This window comes from Pteropus medius, unplaced genomic scaffold, assembly GCF_902729225.1.
Source record: "Pteropus medius unplaced genomic scaffold, Ma_sr-lr_union100, whole genome shotgun sequence".
Classification (NCBI taxonomy): domain Eukaryota; kingdom Metazoa; phylum Chordata; class Mammalia; order Chiroptera; family Pteropodidae; genus Pteropus; species Pteropus medius.
In genome coordinates this window covers 683,465-708,754 of record NW_024345916.1, presented here as the reverse complement: position 1 = coordinate 708,754, position 25,290 = coordinate 683,465, and the positions used below count along the sequence as shown (strand labels likewise).

The following is a 25,290-nucleotide window of genomic DNA, read 5'->3' as shown; positions in this document are numbered from 1 at the left end:
AAAGGAGCCCCAGTGTCTGCATTGACACCAGCAGGACCACTTTAGACCCCCATTGGCATCCGGCAGCCACTTTGTGCTTAGCCTGCGTTTGGAAGTTAAAGATATAAGAGGCAGGATTATAGAGCCAACATCTCTAAGGGTGGGTACAGGCCCTCCCTTATCCCTGAAGACTCACCCCTATGTGTCCTGGGCGTATTGGTCAAAATGTGTCAGCACAAGGTGCCAATCCCCTTTGATTATCAAGTTCAAACAAAAAGAAAGATTTTCTTTCTTCCTTTGCTTTCACTGGACAACATTTCCCACTTCATAGATAATTTATCTATTACTTAATGTGTTTGAATTAGAGTCAAAGAGGTCACAGTTGAAGAAGAAAGCCTGCTGCTACTGTGGCTTCTCCTCCCAAGGTGCTGTTTGATTTAGCTGTGTAAACAAATAACTGCATTCTCCAGAGGTCCTGAACACAGCTGCCTGCCCTGGAGAGAGCTCCAACCTCTTCTGCCAGGGTGAATTCTGCTTCCTGGTGAGTATCAGCAAAACAACTGACAAAGAATCGTAGGACTTGTGTGGACTTCAAATGCTGGTGGCCCTGCCACCGAGTTTTGCTACAGCAGTTGGAAACTGAAGGGGACAAGGAAACTCCTTTACTTGATGGACTACTCCTGGCTATCATAGGGAATCATAGGGTACTCTTTGAGATGCTAAACTCTAATTGCAAAATTTGCCCTAAATCTGCCTCCGGGGCCATAAGCTAATCAGACCAGACCAAATATGTGTGTCAGAATCAGTGACCTTGACTAGGGTTTAATCATTCATCTTTGCCTCCCAAATACACTCATGTACACACATGAATAGACATGCTGATTAGCCAAGATTTTAACTGCGGGGGCCAGAGCAAGTACCAAGAGAGAATGAGGCCACTTGCTGTGAGGCAGGTGACCTTCACATGAGAAGATGAGGTATACCTCAGAGGACAACCCAGGGACTTCTGACTCATATCCAAAGCAGCTTCCACGGATGCTCGGCCTTGACCTCAGGAAGATTTGATGAGGATGATGTTCTGGATTAGCTTCATTAGACCTTCTTCTGAATAGAGGTGTCTGACTTTCACCTAATGTCCAGTGAGAAGCTAGTGAACACCAGTGGGTTAGGAATCACCCTCTGCCCTCCCCCATTGCTCAAGTGGGGTGTGAGGCTTTGGTTTCTGTCCATAGCATTGTTGTGACCAATGACCTGAGGTGCTGCAGGTCAGATCAAGATGAGTTGTGTTCTCAGACATATTATTTAAAGAAAATAACTGCCTCCAGTTGTCATGAATGAAAGGTAACCTGACAGGGGCTTAAAAACCACAAGACTCTGTTGCTTACAAGATATTTTACAAAAACAGTAATAAAAATTGTATTTATTGAGACAGTTTAACTACATGGTTAAAACACAGCTCCATCCAGAGGAAGTTCACTGTGGCTCATTGTGCCTCCTAAATGAGCTTGGAGTGATAATTGTAACTGACTTACTAAGGAGGTTGTGAGGATTCAAATGATTAATATAAGTAAAGCCCTTTGACCAGTTCGGGGCACATAGTAAGCCTTCAATAACCATCAGCTTTTATCCTTACCAGGAGACACTGGCTGGCCCTTCACAAATGCTGTCATGAGATCCTTAGAACATACTTTTGAGGTAGGGCGTATCTCAGTTCTACAGAGAAGGAAACAGAGGCCACACAGGTAGGAAACAACAGCATGCCAATGGCCTTTGGGGCTGTTTGTCTCTTAAACACTACACTATACCTCTTTCCAAGATGGGGAAGATAACCCAACTTTGAAACCAGGTCAGATGTTTCAGGGTAGAAATGAGAGCAAACCTTTTAAGTTTTGTTTTTCCAGAGAGTATCAGGGTATATCAATCTAGAGGGATGCAGCAGGAAACATGACTGTGAATCAGCTGCCTGATAAAACAGCCAGGATGGAGCCTACGTCACCATGGGACTCAACAATGTCACTGAAAACATCAGCTGCACATTCCCGTATAGATTTCCCTTTAAGACATGAAAGGGGAGTTCAAAGAGAATGGGCTAGCCATCTCAGAAAGTCACATTATGAAAATGTATTTGTTTTTATTAGCTTTTTCACATCAATGAGAGTCATTAGCATCTTAACAAAAATTCACTTTTCACTAATTTCTCCTAGTTTATCATCTGAATCTGAAGTGCACAGGATTACATTCAAAGCACACAGTATTAAAGCAGCTTTCAGGACTTCTAAATTTAAATCTAGTCAATTCAGTAAACACTCACTGAGTCCCTTTCATGAGAAAATACTATGAACAAGATGTGTCCTCTGACCTCAAGGAATTTACTGTACCTAGAGCTGCGCTGACCCACACAGTAACCAGCCGCCATATGCAGCTTTTTAAATTTAAATTAATTGAAATGGAAAATTCAGTGCCTCAGATTCACTAGCCACATTTCAAGTGCTCAATGGCCAGATGTGGTTACTGGCTACCGTATCAGATAGGGCAGATATAGAACACTTCCACATTCCAGAAAGTTCTACTAGATAGTGCTGCTTTAGGGAGAGATCTTCTTCAGGAATTATGTTGCCCCGGCTTTGTTGTGAGGGTGTGGCTTCCTGAAAGAGCAACTTGTCACCAACAGTACCACCCTCAGGCTTGACATTTGAAGACATAAATTCAGATTCTGCTTCTAACCTATATTAACCTTTGCCCTTGATCCTCTGATGCCAGTTTCTTCACAGATAAAGCAAAGACATCAGACCATAAGATTTTGACAACTCTTTCTGTCCAAATGCTCTGTGATGCTGTGAGTGAATTGGTAGAACATTGTGTGTGTGTGTGTGTGACAACATGCCACAACTAAAAGAAACCACAAAGAAAATTTTCATTGCCCCAGATAATTTTGGTTTTCATATCAGAAATTTAATTTCAGACTCCTTCAAATTTTCAATTCTAAAATTCTATATATACAAGACTAAACTTGCTAAACTGACTTTAAAAATGAGATTATTTTATTACTCATCTTTGTAGAATGTCCCGTTCTCCCTAAAAAAACTTAAATGTGTGTGCGTATGTGTTTAAATATATTCTAACAGTACCTTTTTTATGCTTTCTTGCCCAAGCAGCAAATTGCCAAGTCTCTGTCTCCATAACAGTGTTGTTAAGCGCTCACAAACACTGGGAGCTTGGTCTTGGACTATGGCGCAAGTCTACATATTAGATTCCTCACCAAAAACAAACAAACAAAATGTAGCAAACCCTACATTATTTCTGTCTAGAAAAAAATGGACATTTATTGAGGACCTTCAGTACTTAAGTCCTTCATCTCGTTTAAGGACTGGTCACTGACAGGTTGGACGATGCCTGTTTGCAAAAGAATAACTGACTAAAGAAAATTTACCATTTTCTTTAACTCTCTGATGTGTGACTACACTTATTGGTATTTCTTAAAGAAATACCAATTCTATTTCCTTTTAAAATAACTATCTTCTTAGTATGATGTCTCTTAGGCCTTGGCCTTCTAGAGTTTCTCTTGTACCTGTATTCTTCCTTCCCATATAAGCTGGAAAACTAACAACTTCCTTTATACGCTTTCTTTTTATCTAGAAGACTGAGAACAGGACTGGGAACCCATTCCCTGGGTATAGAGCCTGAGGCAGGACATTTAGTTCCTGAGGCCCAAGGAGGGTGGGTTTGCAATACCTTGTTTAAATTCAGCTCCTGAGTAAAAAGAGGTCTGGTTCACCCTCTGATGCCCCAAAAGTGCTTCAGCAGTGAGGGGTTTTTAGTGAATGGGGTGGGTTTGCCTGCTTCTCAGCAGCTCGGTAGGAGCCTGGGTCTCTAGTCGGGTCCTTATGATCAGTGCACTGTTCTCACTTCTTCATTTCTCCTGGTAATTGTTGTGGGTCCAGTGGAACTGGAGTTCGACACCTACTCTACCACTTTGGAGAAGTTACTCAGCTTCTTTGAGCCTAAGTGTCCGGGACTGCAAAGTGAGGATAAATAAAACTGTGCTCTCCTACTTTACGAGACAGTCGTGAGCACGTGGAAGGCCTGTCGACCCGGCTCCACCTGTGGCTCCTGATGTGGGGAAGAAGTCTGGGCCTAATAAAGTTGGGAAGTGGGGAGGGAACCCAGGGTCTACCACTTTCTAGCTACCTGACTTCTCACAGGTGTACTCGTGTTCAGTTTCCTTTTCAGTAAAAGGGGGATTCCAGGTAACTCAGGCTCCGCGAGAGTGAATTTGTTCCTTTAAGACTGCATTATGTCACCAGCCTTCTAACCAATCTTCCTGCTTCCCCCTTCCCCTTACAAGTGATCTTTTGGAAAGACAATCTGATCGCACTATGTCATACCCCTGCTTATAACTCTACAGTGGCTTTTTAGGGCTTTTTAGGGTTTGTCCAGAACACTCTTGATTTGAGCATGGAGAACCCCATGTCCCAGGAAACCTGTTAGTTGGTCTCACTACAAAATCCAGCAGAGCAACTGTTTTGGTCCCCACCCACCTTCCTAGTACTCATATCTCACCACTCAGCTCTGTTCACCTCTGCGCTTCTCTGAGAAATATTCGATAAAATGCTGATGTGTTGGCCCTGCCACTCGAGCATCTGTTTTCATTGGAGTGGGGCCTGACTGCAGGTGTCTTTTTAAAGCTCTCCAGTGGCTCTGAAGTACAGTCAAGGACCAGAACCACGGCTCTATTTTTGCAGATCTCCAGACACTCCACATACTGTTCTCTGTGCCTGAGCAGACCTTTCCCCTGCTCTCCTCTCATAGGCTAATTCCTGCTCATCTTCATCCTACTCAGGAGTCTCTTCCTCCAGGCAGTCTTTCAGGACCCCTGCAGGTAGACTTAGCTACATTTCTCCACTGGGGACCCAGACTACCCCGGGCTTGCTTTCATCAGAACTCTATCATTCTGTATTATGATTTTTGGTTTACTCAAACACTCTCCATCACTAGATCTTGAATTTCTTTCAGGAAGAGATTTTTCATCTTTCCTCTTTGTATCTCTGGAGCGAAGCAGGCTGTGGCACATTCTAGGATCTTAGTAAGTGTTCGGTGAACAAATTAATCAGGACAAGGCCATCTGACCTCTGATGAGTTACATTCTAAGAAAGAAACATCGACACAAAAACCTTGTGGATTATTGGAACAAGAACAGATCCAAATACAATATAATACTTTAACAAATCTATAAAAGTGGATAACCCCTAATACTCAAATTAAAAGAAATTGTTAGTTTTGTTCTTTTGTTGGTAGTGGTTTTTTTTTTTTTTTTTTCTCTTCCAGGGGAGAGAAAAAAAGACACATTAGGAAATTCTTCCTTTAGTAGCATTACCTGTCATAAAGTTATGATTGGAAGTGATTCTCTTACTAACTCATTTTGGCCCTCTATTATTTTCTTTCTTCCTCCTTGCTCTTCCCTCAGCTGGCCATCTTGGTTTGTTTGCAGAGAGGCAGGAAGGTTCACTGTTTCTCTCTGTCTTTAAAACTCTTTTATCAGCGGGCTTTCTGATCTTCAAAGCAGCCTGTGTTCAATGTGACCCCACTCCCTTGACTCCCTGTGCTGGGGAGTGAGAGCTGTGAGTATTTTTGTCATTTTGACGACTTGCATATTTGAACGGCCTTGGACAGCCTGATAGTATGGGCCTCACTAAATCTGCAGGATTTAAAGCAAGTCAGCATTTCCTAGTCTCCTTTCACCCGTAAATCTAGACACATTGAAAAATTGACACCAGACTCCCAACTTAAGCAAACAATACGTTTATAGGTCCCCTCGCATTTGACCCATCCCCTGGGGCAACAGCCCTTACTTATCCTCTTCTCTTTACTGCAGTTGAGTCTTTGCAGTTGGTGTTCCTCAAACTCTCTCAACCTTTGTGATTATCTGCAGTGCTTGATCCTGGACAAGTTTGAAAGCTACGATGATGAAATCCAGCTCACACAACGAGCCCTGTCTCTGCTGGAGGAAAACAGGTTCTGGGCTGGTGTGGTGTTCCCTGACATGTACCCCTGGACCAGCTCCCTACCACCGCACGTGAAGTACAAGATCCGAATGGATATAGATGTGGTGGAGAAAACCAACAAGATCAAAGACAGGTGATGTTTCAGGCAATCTCAGAAGGCCCTGGGCATCCCTGGGGATGTATGAGGCAAGGAGAGGGGCCACCCATCTCCTCCTAGGGCAGGAAAGTTATTTAGAAAGGCATAGAAACACTTTGGTAATCAGTCGGTGAGACCAGGAGAGCTCAGCTGCCTTGTCATCACACCCTCAACTCAGCACTTGTCTCTGGCTGGTCTTTGTGCATCTTGGAGATAGAAACCTCCAGGGACTAAATTATCTTCACATAGAGATTCTGCAAATAATGTTTCTCCAAAGTCACGGAGAAATTACGTTTTGGACCGAGTAATGGTTTGAGACTGACTCAGCCTCTGTATCAGTAAAATTAAATAAGAGGGAATAAGAAATTCTGTAAAGCTCAAAGTAGAGTCCTTGAATGAAATCAATTACAAGTCACATTGTGGCTAGTATTCATAACTAAAATTTAAACTGTGAACTAGAAAATAGAGTCGGATAACTTGGAAAAGATTAAAAGTTTCAAGAGAATGAGTTCTGAGTCACCTTGTGCTTATGAAGTACGTGCGAGCTGTCCATTCCCATTCACACCTCTGTCCCTCCCTCCGGTTTCTTCTTAGGTACTGGGATTCTGGTCCCCGAGCTGATCCCGTGGAAGATTTCCGATACATCTGGGGAGGATTTGCCTATCTACAGGACATGGTTGAACAGGGGATCACAAAGAGTCAGGTTGGGGCCGAGGTTCCGGTTGGAATCTACCTCCAGCAGATGCCTTACCCCTGCTTCGTGGATGACTCGTGAGTGGGAGGCTTCCAATCCTGCCCCTCGACAAGCTAATTGGGTGGCAGGGCGGGGTGGGGTGCTCCCCAGGCTTCAGTCTCTTTGGAGAGAAACCCAGGGACTGAGACCAGCTTGGGGAAAATGGAGCTCTGACTGAGAAGTCTGCTTCTCCCGGGCTCTAGGCAGGGCCAGGTGGACAAGCGAAGTGGCAGGGAGAAAGGAGTTGGTGCTGTGGGTGGAAAAGGGAAGGTAAAAATTAAAGCAAGGGGAGTGAGGTTAGGGGAGGGGACAAAGGCTTTTTAAATTTCCACTACGTAGTGTGTTTGGTATGTGGAAAGGTTCTGGTCAGAGTGTTTGCCCAACGATTGCCAAATCAGCAAACGAGGACTCTGCATCACAAGTAGGCCCGGTTCTTAGGAGCCTCAGAATAAGGCAGCTCATTCCCTAATTAACATTCTCATGATGTATGCTTAATGAAAAGGTAGAGGAATGTGTTGGATGAGCTCAGGCCCTCCCTCCCTATCCACCCCCATCCCCAGGCCTGAACATTTATTGACCAGTAGCAAGCTAAGCAAGTAGCCTACTGTTTTCTGAATGTTCATTTGGAGGGTGGTAGAGAGAAGGACAGAGAGGCAGAGGGGCCTGGGAGGGCTCATTTACCATGGCTGATGCGGGCAGAAGTGCTCCCAGGAGAGTGGCAGAAACCTAGAATGGCTTAGGAATCCAACACCTAGAAAAAAACTGGGAAATTCACCACAGTGTACATGTCTGTCTGCAGGGTTCAGGGAGGAGAGAAACATGCACAGCCTGAAGAAAGGAAGGGTCAAATTGCCAGCTGGCAAAACAGTAAAATAAAGCCCAATATGGACAGAGGAAACTCTCTCTCAACATCCTCGTCCAATTGGTTCTCCTTCCTGGGCTCTACAGGAAACTAAAGGGATAGATAGCAGCGGCTGTTCTGCAGTCAGTTTGGGTTTGGACAACAGGCACAGATGGAAAGAGGAGCCAGAGGCCAAAGCCCGGTTCCACTTTTAGGATCAGAACAGGAGCGGCTGGCAGGGAACTGGGCTCAGTGGTAAGGAGCGGCAGAGGGAACTCTGGCTATTCAGTGTGTGAGAGCCCCCTGGTGGCAGGTCCCAAGGTGCAGTCCTTCTGAATTCATGGTTCTCTCTCTAGGGCCATCTTGAGTGAAACCTTCCCACACTATAATGGGCTCTTTCTGTGACACTCAACAGTTTTTAATAGATGATCATTCCAAAGGCTTTACCAGCACATCAAGCTGGTAAACATGTATAAAGTTCCCAGTAAAATAATTCCAGACGATCCAATCTGCCCCACTTGCTGGAATGGGAATCCATAGATTTACTCCGCAGGTACACGGATGGTGAATGGAATCAGTGGCTATCCGATCACTGATTGATGTACTGATGGCCTTCAGAAAGTGTCACACTGGTTAGTTATTTTTTGCCTAATCCAGCATAACTGGGGTTGATCCTCCAGGGTGCTACACTGGCTGCCCCCTCGGAGAGCCCAATTATTGATCTCACCACCACCAGTTTCCCTCGTGGTCTACCTTTTTGAACTTCAGTTAACATACATTTACCTACTCCAGTCACATGCCACATCAAATCTGCTGTCCTTTCCTGAGAGATCTTACAAATAGGTATATACTGTGTAGCATACATAGTATGATTTTATTTAGACATTTTACTCATAGAGCATTCATCTGGGATAACCAAAAAGCTACCATCTTGTTCCAAGTGAAAAGTAATCCTTCAGGGCAAAGTGCAATGTATTAAGAGATTCAAGCCCATTAGATGCCCAGTGGAGGTTTTTCTGCCTTTCCCTTTGCCTTAGCTTTGTTCTCTACACGTTCATTCAATAAACATTTACTCCACATCTACCAGGTACAGGGCATACTACCATTCTGCTTCTTTCCTCTTACTACAGTTTTATGATCATCCTGAACCGCTGTTTCCCTATCTTCATGGTGCTGGCCTGGATCTACTCAGTCTCCATGACTGTAAAGAGCATCGTCTTAGAGAAGGAGTTGAGACTGAAGGAGACTTTGAAAAATCAGGGTGTCTCCAACACAGTGATTTGGTGTACTTGGTTCCTGGACAGCTTCTCTATCATGTCAATGAGCATCTTCCTCCTGACAATATTCATCATGGTAAGCCAGATGGAGAAAGTCCAGAAAATCTCGAATAGTTTTGTTTCTCTTACCTTTCCCTCTGTTAATGAACTTGTGCCTGGATTAGTAGCCTGGCCACTAAGGATAGCATGATATGTAGCTGCCCAGCTATTTCAGCCAAAGTGGGAGATACTCGGAGAGACAAAGTCTCCCCCACGGTGCTGCTGTATCATAGCATCTTCTCTATTCCCACTTCCTGCCCAGGGAACCACAGTCTACATAGATTATCCAACCCCTTTCCATGAAGTCTCTGGAAAGGCTGCTATTCGCAGTACCCAGCATAGGGTGATTGTATGTGCAAATGGTTCTTTCTTTACAAACATGGAAGAAATGAGTGTCTTCTTGGGATTACTGTTCCAACCACCAGCTGGGGTAAGAATGTGGAGAGACTTTTCAGTGTATTGGGAGAGGAGACCAGGACTGTTTATTAATTATCTTCATGGTCTCACCACTCATGGCTTGACCACTGAACATTCTGCTGCCTGAAGAATCTCCAAGACCTCTCTGTTTCCAAGAATGGAATTTGGAGTCTATCCTTTCTCAGTGATGGGAGTTTTACAGCCTCAGACAGCATGCACAAGCCTATCTTCTGCAAACTTGCAGCTTCCTCACAAGCTAGACTTGGAAATAAGACATTATTTCGTTATTTCACAATTACTCAGATTTTACACTGCTATCCTTCATTTTTAGTTCCTTGACAGTAGATGACTTTTTGTACTTGTTAAATGATAAATGATAAATTTAGGTAGTTTTGATATTTATTTGATGGGATTTGGTATAAGTTTTAGACTTCGGGCTTTACAACTCCTGATACAGTGTCCCCAAGCTTGTTCTGTCTCTTTACCATCATCTATTAAGTGACCCTTTGCACTAGGCATCATGTGTGCTGACCCAGAGATTCTGGTTAAATATGTGACATCCATGTTGGACCATCTCTAGTGCCTATCTGACCCAGGAATGGTCCATCATATATCCTGTCCAACTAACACATATCTGTTTAAACCAAATCCTTCCCCTTCTCTTTGCAGTAAAATGTACTAAGTCCGAGGGGTTTGGATTTTTGTGTTGCACTGTGATCCAGTGCTAGACCCTTTCAAAACCAATGATGATGTGGAGGTCATTCTGCTCAACCTGACCCAACCCAGATGCGGCTTTAAATATGCTAAGAGTCCCAGAGCTCCACAGAGATGAGGGGAGAAGCCAAGTACCTTGTCTTCCTCTAAGGGTTTCTTGTTCCTTCCCATCCTTCAGTCTGATACTTTCCTACTACCAAGACATCTGTGTCCTCAGAACTAAAGAAGTCAAAATGCATGAACATCTGAGTTATTCAAAATGCATAAACATGCACAACATTTTGCAATGGCCATGACACTCGTTGCTGACAAATGCCATTGATATCTCCTTTCCTAAGAACGAGCATTAGGACTTCAAAGCTTTTAGGACGTGAGGTAAAGAATGTTCACCAAGAATTTCTTGTACAAAAGGGTTTCTCCTTGTGGGAACCAGAACATTGTTCTAGTAATGACGGAAACAGAGCTTTCCACACCAAAATAGGATTTTCCTTTGAATGACGCTCCCATTTTTCCCTTGTCCTTCCTTTCCACCTCAACCATGCAGGAAAGAAGCTGGAAGCTGATACAATGGGAAGGTTCCCTTGTTATTCAAGCCATTGAGAACAAAAAGAAAAGTGGTCCTTAGAGAAAGCCAAGGACACTGAAATTGTTGGGTCTGCCAAGTGGATTTCATCTCTGCTTTAAGTCAATGAGAAATTATACACCCCTAGAGGTTTGGAGGACTTTGCTTTGAACTGAGATTAGGAATTGATTTTATTCTTCAGAGAATAGTAACAACCATCTTTAAATTCTTCTAGCCAAAAGTCACAGGTTCAGTTGTGGACTTGCTTTTATTGAGTTGTGTGTGATTAAGGAAAAGGAATGAGCTTTCCAGGGTGATATGGAGACTTCTTTGCACAAAATCAGAAGTTCTGAGTCTTAATCTTTATTTAAATTTCTTCAAAGTTTGGTTCTAGTCAAGCATGGCTCTCTCCCACTTCTCTTCAACATTTGTTTTATTCTGTTTTTTAATCTGTTCTATCAGTGCTCAGCTGACATGAGAGCATGAATGGAGGAGAAATGGTAGCAATAGCAGATAAGCAGCACATTTGTTCTTCTCAACTCAAAAACACCCAGGACAGATAGTGCTAATTGGTCTGTCTTTTTGACTAAGAACCGAGTGCTGCAGGGCACCACTACTAATTAATTCCAACCAATTCAAGAGATGAACCTTATTTGTAGCTTTATGTTTCCAAGAAAAGGTGACCTATATGTATCTGGAGTTATGTGCAAAGGGTAAAAATCCTCATAGGATGCCTTAGCAAAGGAGAACCAAGAAGGTCTAATCAAGTCGAACATCTTAATTTATTCTATAATGTCATTTGGCTGCAGCTCTTTAAAAATAACTAGTTTGGTCCTATTTCCTACATAGCCAAAGCGATTGAATCATGAGTTAATGTGAAAGACACTGAATATTACTGGATTCTATGAAATGTATTTGCATGATATAATAGAAGAGGGGATTAATATACTTCCAAGTGATATGGATTAATTACTGATATTCTGACTTACATGAGTGGCAAATCTCAGAATACAAGCACAAATGGTTGAGTCAGCAGGCCAGGCCCCAGCTTGTTGGGTGGTCTCCCATCTCCCTTTTTTGTTACTCATCTATTCAGTATATCCCAGAGCTGTTGATTCTCTAAGACCTGCTATGCAGATTTTTCTCCTCTACTCAAATTCCACCAAGGATTTGCTTACATAATAATTACTTGGTACTAATAATGCATTACTGTCCTAGAGAAAATGACATTCATAGGATTTAAATATGGAAATTTAGGCACCAACAACAGACTGGTAGGAAAGATCTCTCTGGAGCAGAAGGCTTCTGAGAGCCCCAGAATCACTGCACAGAGGTCACCTCCTGAGAGGGATGGTGTCCTGGATGTGAGTGGAAATTACTGACTCAAGTCTCCTCTTTGGTTTCAGCATGGGAGGATCCTACATTATAGCAACCCATTCATCCTCTTCCTGTTCCTGTTGGCTTTCTCCACCGCTACGATCATGCAGTGCTTCCTGCTCAGCACCTTCTTCTCCAGAGCCAGCCTGGCAGCAGCCTGCAGTGGTGTCATCTACTTCACCCTTTACCTGCCTCACATTCTCTGCTTCGCCTGGCAGGACCGAATGACGGCCGATCTCAAGATGGCTGTGGTAAGGGACCTTGGACTCACCCCTGGTGCCTGATACAATTCCTCTGAAGGGTCTGTAGCATTCCGAGAGGACTGGCCCACCCTCTGAAGGACTCCTTTTGGCTTGAAGGGACATAAAGTTTAAAGGCATAGGGGCAAAAGTGGAAGTGACCTGACAGTTCCTCTTCACCAAACCAGCCTGATTAGTCTGTCCTAGGAAGTCATCGAACACCAGTTCAGCTCATAGATCCCTTTGTGTATTCACAAGAGGAAAACATCAGGCTTATTTCACTCAGTTTTCTTTTCCTAGTGTTTGAGAACACTCAGAAAGAAGAGAGCTTGCCCCACTAACTGTTCTGTCCAGAAAAATATTTCCATGAATTAAAAGTTTTTGCTTCTCTCCAAAAGAACTTCAGCTGGAGCAGCTCTGCAAATGTCCTTAACATGCTCTACCAGCACACACAGAAAGGGGTGCAGAAATGAGCCAATTCAGAGTCAGGCCCCCTTGCCCGGAGCAGTGTCCGGAAACTGACTTTTGATTGCCTGAGACACTTCTTGGTTTATGATTCCCAAACACCACTGTCTTTTTCTCTAATTGTTTTCAGATAGACCATTCTACCCTCTCATTAACCAGGCTAAAGAGCTTCTGGGCCCTGAAGTTTTTCTTTCTCCAGAATCTCCCTGCCCACAGTTCTCTGTGTGGTGGAATAGAGAGAGAACTACCACCTGCTTCTCGTTGGGGAAAGAGCTGAGGTCAAAGTTGTTCTCATAATTCAAACTTATTTGGCTTCAGAGCTGCCAGGGCATCTGCCTTTTATTTCTCATGTTAAATAATAAACTAATTGTTGCTATTTACAGCATCCAATTTTCTAAAATGATCACCATGGTCTAGTAGCAAGAAATCCTTCTGACTCAGCCTGGGGGCACAGCTGGACAATCTTGGTATCTGGGTAGATGGTCAGTACTTTGGGTGTGTAGATCCACCAGGAAGCTATCGTTCTGACCACCATGTGGACCAGGGCTGGGCTGAGATTTTTTAAATGGTTTTTGTGAATATGTAGCCAAAGAATCCCTTCTTTTTGCAGAGAGACACTCTGAACCCCACCTTGGGTCCACCAGACTATGGGGAGGCCTTTGAGCAGAGGAAATGGATATAGCTCATCCCTCTGCTTGTGCTTATGTGCTTCCTGTCAGGTCAGGGGCCATCCATGAGGACTTGGCTGGGGAACTTCCCTTTCAGACATCTTTCTGTACACTATCTTTTCAGTTGACTTGTGTTCTCTATAGAGAACCTAAGAAAATGATGGACCCCAGTCTGGAGATGAGAAAAGATGACAGTTGATGTAATCTGAGGCTCTTCTGGTTTCTTTGACAGACTCAGGGGCTCATGAGACCATCCCCTGCCTGACCCTCTAGCCTACCCTAGGAAACTAATGACTTTGCAGACCCTTCTAAGGGGATTCTCACAAAACAATTCAAGTTAGATTTTTTGTTCTACCAAGAACTATGTGATCTTGAGAAAGAGGTAGGAAGAAAGGAGGAAAGGGAGTAAACACGAGGACCTTTGGTCCTTCAGTGTGTTATGCTGTGTTGTATTTGTCTTCTTCATTACAGAACTTGTTTCATTGAACAGGTGAGAAGGGTGGCTCACTGGGTGGTGGGCAGGGGTCTCTGAGACCTGAAAGGCATTCCTAGAATTCTTCTACTGTGGATAGGACTGCTGTAATCCCTCCCTGGGGTGGCTTTACACCTAAATATAATGTAGACCCTCTTTTGGCCCTCGTCCCTACCTCCTGAGCATCTAGGTGCTATTGGGTTGGGGAAGAAACCCTCTGCTCATCTCGTACACCCTCTTTACCCCACTGCAGAGCCTGCTGTCTCCTGTGGCATTTGGGTTTGGCACTGAGTACCTGGCTCGCTTTGAGGAGCAAGGCCTGGGGCTGCAGTGGAGCAATATTGGGAATAGTCCCATGGAAGGGGATGAATTCAGTTTCCTGATGTCCATGAAGATGATGCTTCTCGATGCTGCTCTGTATGGCTTTCTTGCCTGGTACCTTGACCAGGTGTTTCCAGGTAAGTGTCCATCTTCATAGGGTAGAGGTATTTGGGTTCCTCAGATCCCCAGCCCTTTCTCTTTCATCTAGTTTAAATCTCATAATTGCTTTCTAAGCTCTTCCAATCTGTGGATTTCAAACTAAAATCCAGGAGTCAAAAATCTTTCAATGAATTCTGTTGGCTGCACATTAGAAATAGATCCAGAATCTGATCCCTTGTCACCACCTTTACACAGCCTTTTCATTCCAAGCCCCCTTCTTCCACTATCACCTCCTACCTAGACTGTTCTCCCCACTGTATTCAGAGATCCTTTCAGAATCTAGCTCAGATAGCGTCAACCTTTTGTTCAAGTCCCTCCAGTAGCTTTTCCTCTTGTTCAGAATAAAATCCGTTCCCCAATCCTGGCCTACAAAATGCTTCATTATTGGCCTCCAATTATCTTTCTCATCTCCTGTCCCCCAATGTTTCTCTGCTCTAGCCATACCAGCCTCCTTACTGACAGTTCATTTCCTCCTCAGGACCTTTGCACCAGCTGTTCTCACTGCCTAGAGCATGTTTCTACACATAGACACACACAAACACACACACACATCATAGACTTGTTCTCTCACTTTGTTCAGATCTCTGTTCAGATATCATCCTATTGCTGGGATTTTTCCAAACTGAAAATATCTAAATATCTATCCCTATATAAATAACATTCTTTTAGCGTTCCTGTCCCTTATCCAATTTTTTTTTTAATCACCATCCGATGTGATATTTCTTTAAGTGTTTGTTTATTAACTCTCTATGCCTTGTAAAATCTGGGCCCATAAGATCAGGCCCATGGTCTGTTTTGTTCATTGTTATAGTCTCAGTACCCAAAAGAGTGCCTGACTTTTGGTGGATAAATAACTGATTAATCTGCGGCACAAAAACATCAACTCTTGAATAAAAATCAGCTGCTTGCACACTTTTGTATTCGCTTTGTAGAAACCAGATTTTCCTTCAAATTAGTCTTTCCTGGTAGCTAGCGAAGTTCCGCCTCCATCTGAGTGGTCTCCAAATCAACCAACAGCCAGTGTGTGCTATGGCATCCACAGCCTTGCTCTCGATGCTGTGGTCAGGGGAGCGTAAGGCTGGCCCTGGTCCCTGGGAAGCGATGAACTCACAGCTCTCAGCTCATCTCAGGGCAGCCTTTGCTGGAAGAAATATATAGGCAGCAAGCCTGGAATAGGAAAAAGATCCCAATGCTGAGTCAAGAAGCCTGGATTTGGATTGTAGTTGTGCGACTATATCAGTTTCCTAGGATTGCCATAACAAAGTACCACAAACCGTGTGGTTTAAAACAATAGACATTATCTCACAGTTCCAGAGGCTAGAAGTCCAAAGTCAAGGTGTTGGCAGAGCCATGCTCCCTCTGAAACCTGTAGGGAAAGGATCCTTCTTTGCCTCTGCCTAGCTTCTGGTGGTTTTTCAGTAATCTTTGGCATTCCTTGGATTGTAGATGTGTCACTCCAATCCTCCATCTTCACGTGGCATTCTCCCTGTGTCTGGCCATCTTCACGTGGTCATCTTGTTAGAACACCAGTCATACTGGGTTAGGGAGGGGCCCATTCTACTCTGGTGTGACTTAATCTCAACTAATCGCATCTGCAATGACTCTGTTTCCAAATAAAGCTAAAATTCTGATGTCCCTGGGGTTAGGACACCGTTGTCTTTTTTTTTGATACCAAATATATCATTTTTTCCAACACCAACCAATTCTCCCATATCAACTGGTGACCAATGATTCAATTCAATTCTGACAGTAACTACCCAGAATTAATGCAGACCCCACAAGTTCAGTCCCATAAGACTACTCTCACCTTACATGCCAGCCTCAAATGTGGTGTCCAGCCTACTCACACTTTTGTTTGGCTGACTGAAAATTCAGTGGTTCTCATATCCCCCCTCAGGTTCAATAACTCACTCGAACAACTCACAGAACTCGGGAAAGTGGTCTACTTACAATTACCACTTTATAATAAGGAATACTACTCAAGAACAGCCAAATGGAAGAGATGCATTGGGCACAATACAGGAACATCCCTACCCTCCCCAGGTGCAGTACCCACCCAGCAAAGTTCAAGATTTTTAGGAGCTCTGTGCCAGAAACTGAGGACAAAGACCAAGTATATTTTGTACTCTACCACAGACCTCAACATGTCATTTTTTTGGGAGGAGAGAGGGTGGTGAACACATTTCAACCCCTAACAGTGACTTTGAACAATACATTTGACCTTTCTCAGACTCAGTTTTTTCTATCTTACTGGGCCATTAGATGGAGATATAATAAGTGAAAATTAGTTGGACTGAGAATTAAATTTGTACACAACATAATTCAAGAGCTTTACGTTAGCCAAGCTAGAACTTTGCTTTGTTCAACAACTATTTACTGAGCAGCACTTATGTGTTACGCTCAGCACCAAGTTCTGGCAAAAGAGGGGAGGGAAAGACAGACCCAGGTCTGCCCTCACGGAGATTACAGTCTAGCAGGGGCCATGAAACACGGGCTAACTATTAAATAAGCAAAGATAGTGTTCTCACAAAATCAACATTTCACAGGTAGAAAAGCTGGCTAAGAGAACTGGACTAGAAATTTGGGAGTCTTTTCCTTGAAACCCAGAGGATTCCAGCAGGTGGAGTAGTTAGATCAGTGGTATTAGAATCAGATTACCTGTGTTATAATTTGGGCATCTCTGTTTAATTAGCTGTTACCTTGGGAGATGAGTCAAACTCAATGTGCCTCACTTTCCTTATCCACATGAATACTACTACTACCTATCTTCTAGAGTTGTTTTGAGGATTAAAGTGTTTGACGCATGGAAAGCACAGTAATACACAGAAAGAGCATCTAACAAATGTTAATGATTATCATCATTATTAATATCTGGTAATTGTTGAAAAAGGCATGATTAAATTCTTTAATAAAATGTTGTCTTAGAAAAGTGATGTCAGACAAGATCATCAGTCTTAGTATTGCTGGTTCCACCTGAAAAACATGACCTTTTAGATTAAAATATTTTGGAAAGAATAGTCTTTATGGTATCCCATGCATGGGTCACTGTTTAATGGCTTCTGAACTATAAATATCTATAGTGACAGTTTAAGGTTCAGATAGGTAAATTCTAGATATCATAGACCTGGGATAAGGCAGAATGACTTAGGCTTTTTCTGTTTATTGTTCTGTTTATTTTTTAGGGGACTATGGAACCCCACTTCCTTGGTATTTCCTACTCCAAGAGTCCTATTGGCTTGGCGGCGAAGGTGAGTTTTTAAAAATTAAAACATTTTTTAAATTCCCAAAACTTTAATGTTTAAAACTAGCTTCTTTGGCTACGCATGGGATATATGTGGGCTATAGATTTGGCTCTTATGTCTGATTACTCCTCTGTCTCTTGGGAGCTCGGCCACCATATAGCCTCCGGGAACCTACATTTTGTGAGTAGCCGGGCCAGGGCGAGGGTCTGAGCATTGATAACCCCTGTGTCCTATACAGCTTAAGCTCAGTGGATTAAATTGCCCTAGTAAAAGGAAGCCAAACCACTTCAGGGTTCAAATGACTTTTGCAGCTTCTCAATTTAAAGCAAAGAGATACACAGAATCCTAAAGGAATCTTTGCATTTATCTTCTGCCTCCTCTTCTGTTTTTTTATTCCTCTCCACCTTTTCAAAATGTAAACTAATGTATCCTCTGAAGGTAAGGACCCAGCCAGAGGCTGGGGCAGAACTGTGGTCTTCATGGCAAATTCTCCCAGGCTCTCCTAGCTTTGAGGTTTATGGTGCTTGGGGAAGAGAGCTAAAAGGGCATTTGTCCAGAATGCATCTTAGATAAAATTTACCTTTCCTACTAAATAGGACAAGAGGCTGAGGGAGAGTTCTAGAAGTGGGGGAAAACCACAGATTCTTCTGTGAAGTGTGAGAAGGCAGAGAAATTCCTGACCTGAGACCCAGGGACTCTCCTGAAGCTGGGAGGTTCAGGCAACAAAGGAAATACTTTCCAATCTGTTCGTTCCTCGTCTACCTGCTTTTTTCTTTGTATCATTGGGCTGGGGCCAGGATTTATCCTTTAAGCATGAAGATAGATGTTTGTTTTCTCTAGAGGATTAACCCAGGGCCTTCAATAGGCTTGGGTGGGTTCGGGTTTTTTTTGCCTTCTCTTTCTTTTTTTTTTTTTAACGATTTAAACAAATAGCACTTCAACAGCTTAGTACTTTTCCATTAAGTTGGTTTGTCATGTCTATTTATAAACTTTTGAATTTCTACTATAATAAAGTTATAATCCATCATAAATGGGAATTTTCAACACAGGAGTATGTTCCTTGTGGGCATTTTTTCCCTCTATAATCTCAGCAGATACTCTGCCTCTCAAAAAAAAATCTTAAGACAAATGTGTTCCTTCAAAAATGAATCACATATTTTTGCCAACGGAAGCCAAATATTTTTCACCTGCCTCACAGGCTAGACTGAAATAGATTCCTAAATTTCTATAAAATCAGAAAAGAGCTGAATTTCTCCGCCTAACCCCTCCTTTCACAGACGAAGCAGTGGAGCCCAAGATTCACCCAGTGTCTGACCAATTTCCCACTCGTCACGTGGGACAAAATCTGGAACTGGGACCCATATTTCCTGATAAGGAACTTACTTCAATGACTAAACTATTTAGAAGAATTTTTCTCCCTGCTATGTTATTACACATTATTACAGTATGATGGCTAGTAAAGTGATCAAAAGAGTTGTAGGCAATAGATTTAAAAATCTTTCAGGAAGCATAAGTGGAAGTGCTGGAGGTGACGGGTCCCTGACCACAAGGCTTGTTACTTTCTGCTCCAGCACACATCCTACAAATCTACAGAGGGTGGCGTGGACAGAGAGGAGCCCTGGCTGGCTGTTGCATTAAAAACTCACCCTACTCAAGTGGGTGCGCTTGACACCAGAGCCTTTAAATGCCTAGTAACAGTGATTTCCTCTTGCCCTGCTGTCCTCTCTGGCTGGCTTACTCTCCTGCTTCTCTTCCTCTTCCAGGATGTCCTGATGTCCTTTTAAACCAAATGCCAAGGTTACCAAAAAATGTCTGTGTGTGTGTGTGTGTGTATGCGTGCGTGTTTGTGTGTAGGTGTGGTTGTGGTGTGTGAGAGTATACGTGTGTGAAAATACATGTGTGGCATACGCGTGCGCGTGTGTGTGTGTGTGTTTATACTATACTTCACAATTTGTGCAAGCCTAGACCTCAACCAGGCTCAACTCTGGTGTTAATCTCAAAATATTTGAATGTTCACAAAAGTAGATTTCTCAGGTAAATCATTTCTCGATCTGTAAATTAAGCTGGCTGTCCATATATCACTTTGAACGGACTTTGAAATGTTTAGGATTGGAGTGATAAGTACTACTGGTAAGCTAAAAGAAATTAACCCACTTCAAATTCAATCCTGGTTTTGTGAAATTTTTTAAAATCACAATTTCTGACATTGTGGCTCCCTCCTGGCACTGAAACTCCCGTTACAAAACTCCCTCTGGGCTCAGCCAAGGTCACACAATCTGGCCTGCTGGGGGCACCGCCGGCCACTTTCAGAACCTCATAGACCCACAGGTCAGAGGTTGGCAGGGCCTGCTTGAGGCTGGTCCCTGGGAATGCTGACTTGGCCTTTCGAGGGAACTGTGTTTTCCAGTTACAGTAGGAAACCCTAGTGCCCCCTTTCTGCCCTCCTTTCCTGCCTTTACTGATTCACAGTTCTCACCAGGAGAGTAACAGTGGCTTCTAATTAATTGGTGCAGGGTGTTCAACCAGACAAGAAAGGGCCCTGGAAAAGACGGAACCCATAACAGAGGAAATGGAGGACCCGGAACACCCGGAAGGAATATATGGTAAAAACCTCAGTAAATAGCACAGAGGCAGAGAAAAGGCCCAGGATGCTACAAAGGGCCCGAGCAAAATACCTCAGGACTGGGGTGAAATGGAACCCAGGAAACTGACTCTCTCTGTTGACAGGGATTAAACCTGATAGTTTCTCTAGGGTCCAGCTGCACGTGTGTAGAATGAATGGTCCAGCCAGACATTAACGCATATTTCCTGGAGAAAGCAGATACCAAGTATATGATGCATTTGTGACCTTGTTAGGCAAATCTCAAGTGAGTTGTACAAATGTGCTGACTTCCGAGGATTTAGCAAGAACAATAACTTGGGTCACTGGGACTTAAGGAGGATGTGAGCTATAAGGAAAGACAAAAATAAATGCTTCTATGTACAGGGGAAAGAGAGTATAGTATTGCTGACTTCACTTCACTTGTGACTTACAAATCTAGAAGCCCATTCATTCAAGCCATCAAAAGCCTTTCCTAACCATGGAGCTTACCTACTGATTCCTGAACTGAGGAACAAGGTTTGCAAATGTTTCTCTGGCCTTGCTTTCCTTACCTTCTCTCTTGAATCAGTTCTGTATTTCTCCCCATGTTCTCCATTCCTGAAGCATATGCATCTCTCTGAGGATACTAAGATGCTCTTGCTATCCTCACCCTGCGTTTAGAGAAGCAGCCTGGCCTCTGGACTTTGCCAATGTTGCATGAGGGGGTCCAGCCTCTGTGTCTCCGGCCCACTCCAGGTGTCATTTCACAAAGCTGAGGTCAGCGACTGGCAGCTCTGCAGAGAGGTGGTTTGCAGGCAGCAGTGTCTCTGGGAGGACCCTCCTCCCAGTGTGGAATTCCAAGGCCGAAATTAGGAGGCTGGGTCTGGTCCCAACTCATTCATAGGCAAGGCCAGGAGGCACAGAGAGAAGCATTGTGATGTTTTTTGCATGGGAGTACATACTCAGAACTATAATATTAAGACAACAAATCAAGTAGTGCTGTGTAGGGGAACTAGAGCAGGGAGAGGTGGGAGGCCAGGGAAAGGTGGACACCATGGTAATGAGAGCCTGCAGTGGAGGGGACTGTGGGGACAGAAAAGTAAAGGGGTTGAGTTTGAGGGACAGTAATGAGGAAGAGTAAACTGTCCTACCCACTTAATTGGAAAAACTCTGGAATCTGAGGAGCAGATTCAAAGATTTGAGCCAAAGTGACTAGAAGAATGATGGCTCCACATATGGACATGAGGGAGTCTAAAGAAAAGTGTTTGGGAAGGAAGATGAAGGGCCTGAGCGGCTACCAGAAATCCATGAAGAAATACCTCACAGACTACTGAAAATGAAGGCCTGGGTCCGAAGATCGAGCTTGGGGCCAACTCTCCATATAGACAGTGAATGCACACTGGGTTTCAGTTCCAGCTCTGCCACTCACGAACCTCGTGATCTTGATTGGACACTTGATATCTCTGTGTCTTAGGTTTCCTCACCTAGAGAAATAGGCATAATAGTATCTACCCCATAGAGCTGTTAAAAGGGTGAAATGAGATAATCTGTATAAAGCGCCCGCAATAGTACCTGACACATAGTAACTGCTCAACAGATGTTAGGTACTATTACTATTACCATTATTATCCTGTAGTCATCCGGACAAAGGTCATAGCTGAAGCTATGGGGGCAGGTGAAATTATAGGCAAAACACAGGATCTAAAGAAAGGATTTTGGAGACCTTGTACATTAAGAAGTCATATTTACCTCATGTTCATTTTTTCCCTCCAAGACTCCTTCTTTGAACGTGAGCTTCCAGGCTCGGTTCCTGGGGTATGTGTGAAGAATCTGGTAAAGGTTTTTGAGCCCTACGGCAGGCCAGCTGTGGACCGTCTTAACATTACCTTCTATGAGAACCAGATCACCGCATTCCTTGGTCACAACGGAGCAGGGAAAACCACCACCTTGTGAGTCTTCAGGAAAAGAGGATGGATTGCCACTTCATTCTGTCATTTCCTGGCACTATCCTTTTTCTATTAGCTGTAGTCTACCCTTTCCCACTGAATTTTAGTGACGAAAATGTGCTCTATATTTGTGTCTCAGGAATGAGTAAAGCGTGCTGCAGTATTCAATGCTCACTCGCATATATTGTTTCATTTGATTTTCACAAGAAGTCGGAGAGGGAGTTGCAGTACATTTATTGCCCGCCTTGTGTGCCAGGGAAGTGGACATCCAGAGAGCTGAAGTGACCTTCCCGAGGCCCCAAGTCATAATGGTTCAGTGGGGGCAAGAGGCAGGTCCTCCCACAATTGTTTCTGGTCTCTGACATTGGGAGCCCATCCTCCCACCCCCGCCCCACCTCTCCAGCATTACTGTCACTGATGGAGGTGGTAAAGTCTTGGTCATCACTGCCATATGCCCTCAGTCTATAAAATTCTACTTATTTTCAAAGAGCACTCCTTTTCCTACCTGTGAGAGTTGGCGGTAGTTCTAGAGAAAAGGGTGCAGTCTCTAGAGAACTAACAGCCTGGTGACTGAAGGCCAAGTTCAGGGAAGATGAAGGCATACACTGCTCAGCTCAGGAAGCTCCCTCACTTTTCTAAGGGACTTGGGCGCCAGCTGCTGAGAAGGAGAATACAGACGGCTAGGGTTCTCCAAGGAGCAGCTGAGGCAGCCCTCTCGGCAGCCCTCTCGAGGAGCAGGGAACCCATGTGACACGCAGGCTCAAGTCCTCTGGCTCCTTTCAGAGCCTCAGGAAGGAACGGCAGTGCACGCCCTGCGCTGGAATGTTCTCTGAGGGCGGGTTGGTGTGAATGGAATGTGGGGCTGGCGCCATTCTATTTGGTTCTGTTTCCCTCTAGTGGTTCATCAACAGAAATGTCAGCTTCTAAGTACAAATTCGGAGAGCCCGAGATTGTATCTGAACTCAGGGACAGAGCTGGGTGGAGCAGCACTAGATCCATCTCATTTCTCTCCTTTTTAACTAATATGGTCAGAAGGCCTGAAGCTCCATCCAGGACCCCTGGTTTTCTCACGGGCAAACATACTACTTCATCGACTGCTGAAATGCAACTTCCCGGGGAGGTTGAAATACAATGTTTAATAAAAATAATATTTTTGAATTTTACTTTAAACGGGCACTGTGCTGTTTCTTAAGTATTAAACTCATTTCGTTCTCACAACAACCCCATGAGGTGAGAATTATTATTTCTCATTTTATAAAAAAAAGAAGAAGAAGAAGAAAAAGACCAGCATAGCTACTGGGCTCCTTATGTTCTGGATCCAAAGATGATATTGTCGCTGGTAATTCTCATGCCTGGCTTCAATCAATTAATTGACAAGTACATATTGAGTGCCTGGGCTTCTCATTAAGACCCTTCCTCAATACTTTGTCATGGCGACATCAGGCAAAGCATTGACCCATGCACTGAACACCTTTTATTGAGTCTCTAGAGCACCAGGAATTGTGATGGCTGAGTTGGGGACGGATCTTCAGCTGTCAGTGAATGTTCTGCAGCAGGGAATCCTGGAGGCCCCTGGGTGCTTGCCTGGGAGCACGAGGAAATAAGTAGAAGCAGAGAAGGAAAGCAGATGTGCTCATCTGCATTATGGCCTAAGTGTGCACAGTGGTGCTAAGCCCTGTATGAGAAACTGTTGGTTCCCCGCAGCTAGTGATAGTTTGGGTTTGATTGGGCAGGAATCACTGTGAGAAGCTGCCATCCCGAGGCGCTCCTAAAGGCCATCCTTTCTGCCACGGCAGGTCCATCCTGACGGGTCTATTGCCACCGACATCAGGGACCGTGCTCATTGGGGGAAAGGACATTGAAACCAGCCTGGATGCAGTACGGCAGAGCCTCGGCCTGTGTCCCCAACACAACATCTTGTTCCACCAGTAAGTGAAAAGGGATTTGACACCTTCCCCAAGCCTTATCCTCAACCTGCCCCCTCAACACACATGCTCACTGGAGCCTACCTCAGGGATGCCAGCTCTCTGAGCAGGAGGTAATACTCTTATTTGGTCTTCCTTGAGTTCAAGGTCCTTTGTCCTGCTTGCAAGGAAAGGGGTCCCTCAGAACATGGGACTGTGCCTGTGACACTCGCAGGAACTGAGGTCTCCCCCCTCAGAAGAGTAATGCCCCTTCTCTCTGACGGGGTGGCCGATCCTGGGGCCCCTTGCTCAGCCCCAAAGTACTCCCTCTCAGGGACCAAGAGCAGAGACCATTGTTTCTTTTCCCCCTTAAGCCAGGCATTAAAAACCAACTTTTCAGGAGACTTTTCAGTTGCTTTTTCCCCAAACTCTTATTTCTTGTTTAAAAAGTTGTATATAATCATTGAAGAAAGGAAGGAAGGAAACATAGTTTAAAAGAAGAAAATAAAGGTCACTTGTAATTTCATCACCCAGAGATAACCACTGTTAACACCTTGGTATATAATTTTTCAGAACTTTTTCTGTGTATGTGTAGATATACATATATACTTTAAAATTATAAAGGAGAGTAAAACCCTACATATAATTTTGTAACCTGCTATTTTAAAGAAAATGTGATTGCTTTTTTCACCTATCATGCACATATTTTTCATATCATTACATATTGTTCTATAAAATACTTTTTAAATGTTTATATACTATGCCATTGTATAAATGTACTATTTAAGCTGTCCCCTCTTATTAGATATTTTAACAGGGTCTTTTTTGTGTTTGTTTTATTTTTGTATTATAAACGACACCATGACAAACATCTTGATTGCTAAATCTTTGTGCTCATCCTTAGCTATTTTCTGTAAGGTAAATTGCTAGAGGTAGAGTTGCGGAGCCTCATTGTTTTTCTCGTTGCTCCCTCCCCATAGCCTCACAGTGGCTGAACACATCCTGTTCTACGCCCAGCTGAAAGGGAAGTCATGGGACGAGGCCCAGCTAGAGATGGAAGCCATGTTGGAAGACACAGGCCTCCATCACAAGAGGAATGAAGAAGCTCAGGATCTATCAGGTGCTCGGTGTTAGAAAAAGGCAGGGCTACAGATGGCACATCTATTGTTTCTCAATGCATAGGACATTGAGAGAGAGAGAGAGAGAAAGAGAGAGA

General features: G+C 43.8%; 1 protein-coding gene across 1 annotated transcript in view; it reads left to right on the top strand.

Annotated features, from left to right (window-relative positions):
• Positions 1 to 25,290, top strand: part of ABCA4 (ATP binding cassette subfamily A member 4) — a 107,560-nt gene that overhangs the window by 35,122 nt on the left and 47,148 nt on the right. The window contains exons 9-18 of the mRNA XM_039874816.1: positions 5,909 to 6,114; positions 6,712 to 6,888; positions 8,822 to 9,044; positions 12,107 to 12,328; positions 14,175 to 14,379; positions 17,584 to 17,649; positions 20,157 to 20,246; positions 21,999 to 22,173; positions 23,967 to 24,098; positions 25,055 to 25,194. Coding sequence (XP_039730750.1) covers positions 5,909 to 6,114; positions 6,712 to 6,888; positions 8,822 to 9,044; positions 12,107 to 12,328; positions 14,175 to 14,379; positions 17,584 to 17,649; positions 20,157 to 20,246; positions 21,999 to 22,173; positions 23,967 to 24,098; positions 25,055 to 25,194 — 1,636 coding nt within the window. The remainder of the gene's footprint in view (positions 1 to 5,908; positions 6,115 to 6,711; positions 6,889 to 8,821; positions 9,045 to 12,106; positions 12,329 to 14,174; positions 14,380 to 17,583; positions 17,650 to 20,156; positions 20,247 to 21,998; positions 22,174 to 23,966; positions 24,099 to 25,054; positions 25,195 to 25,290) is intronic.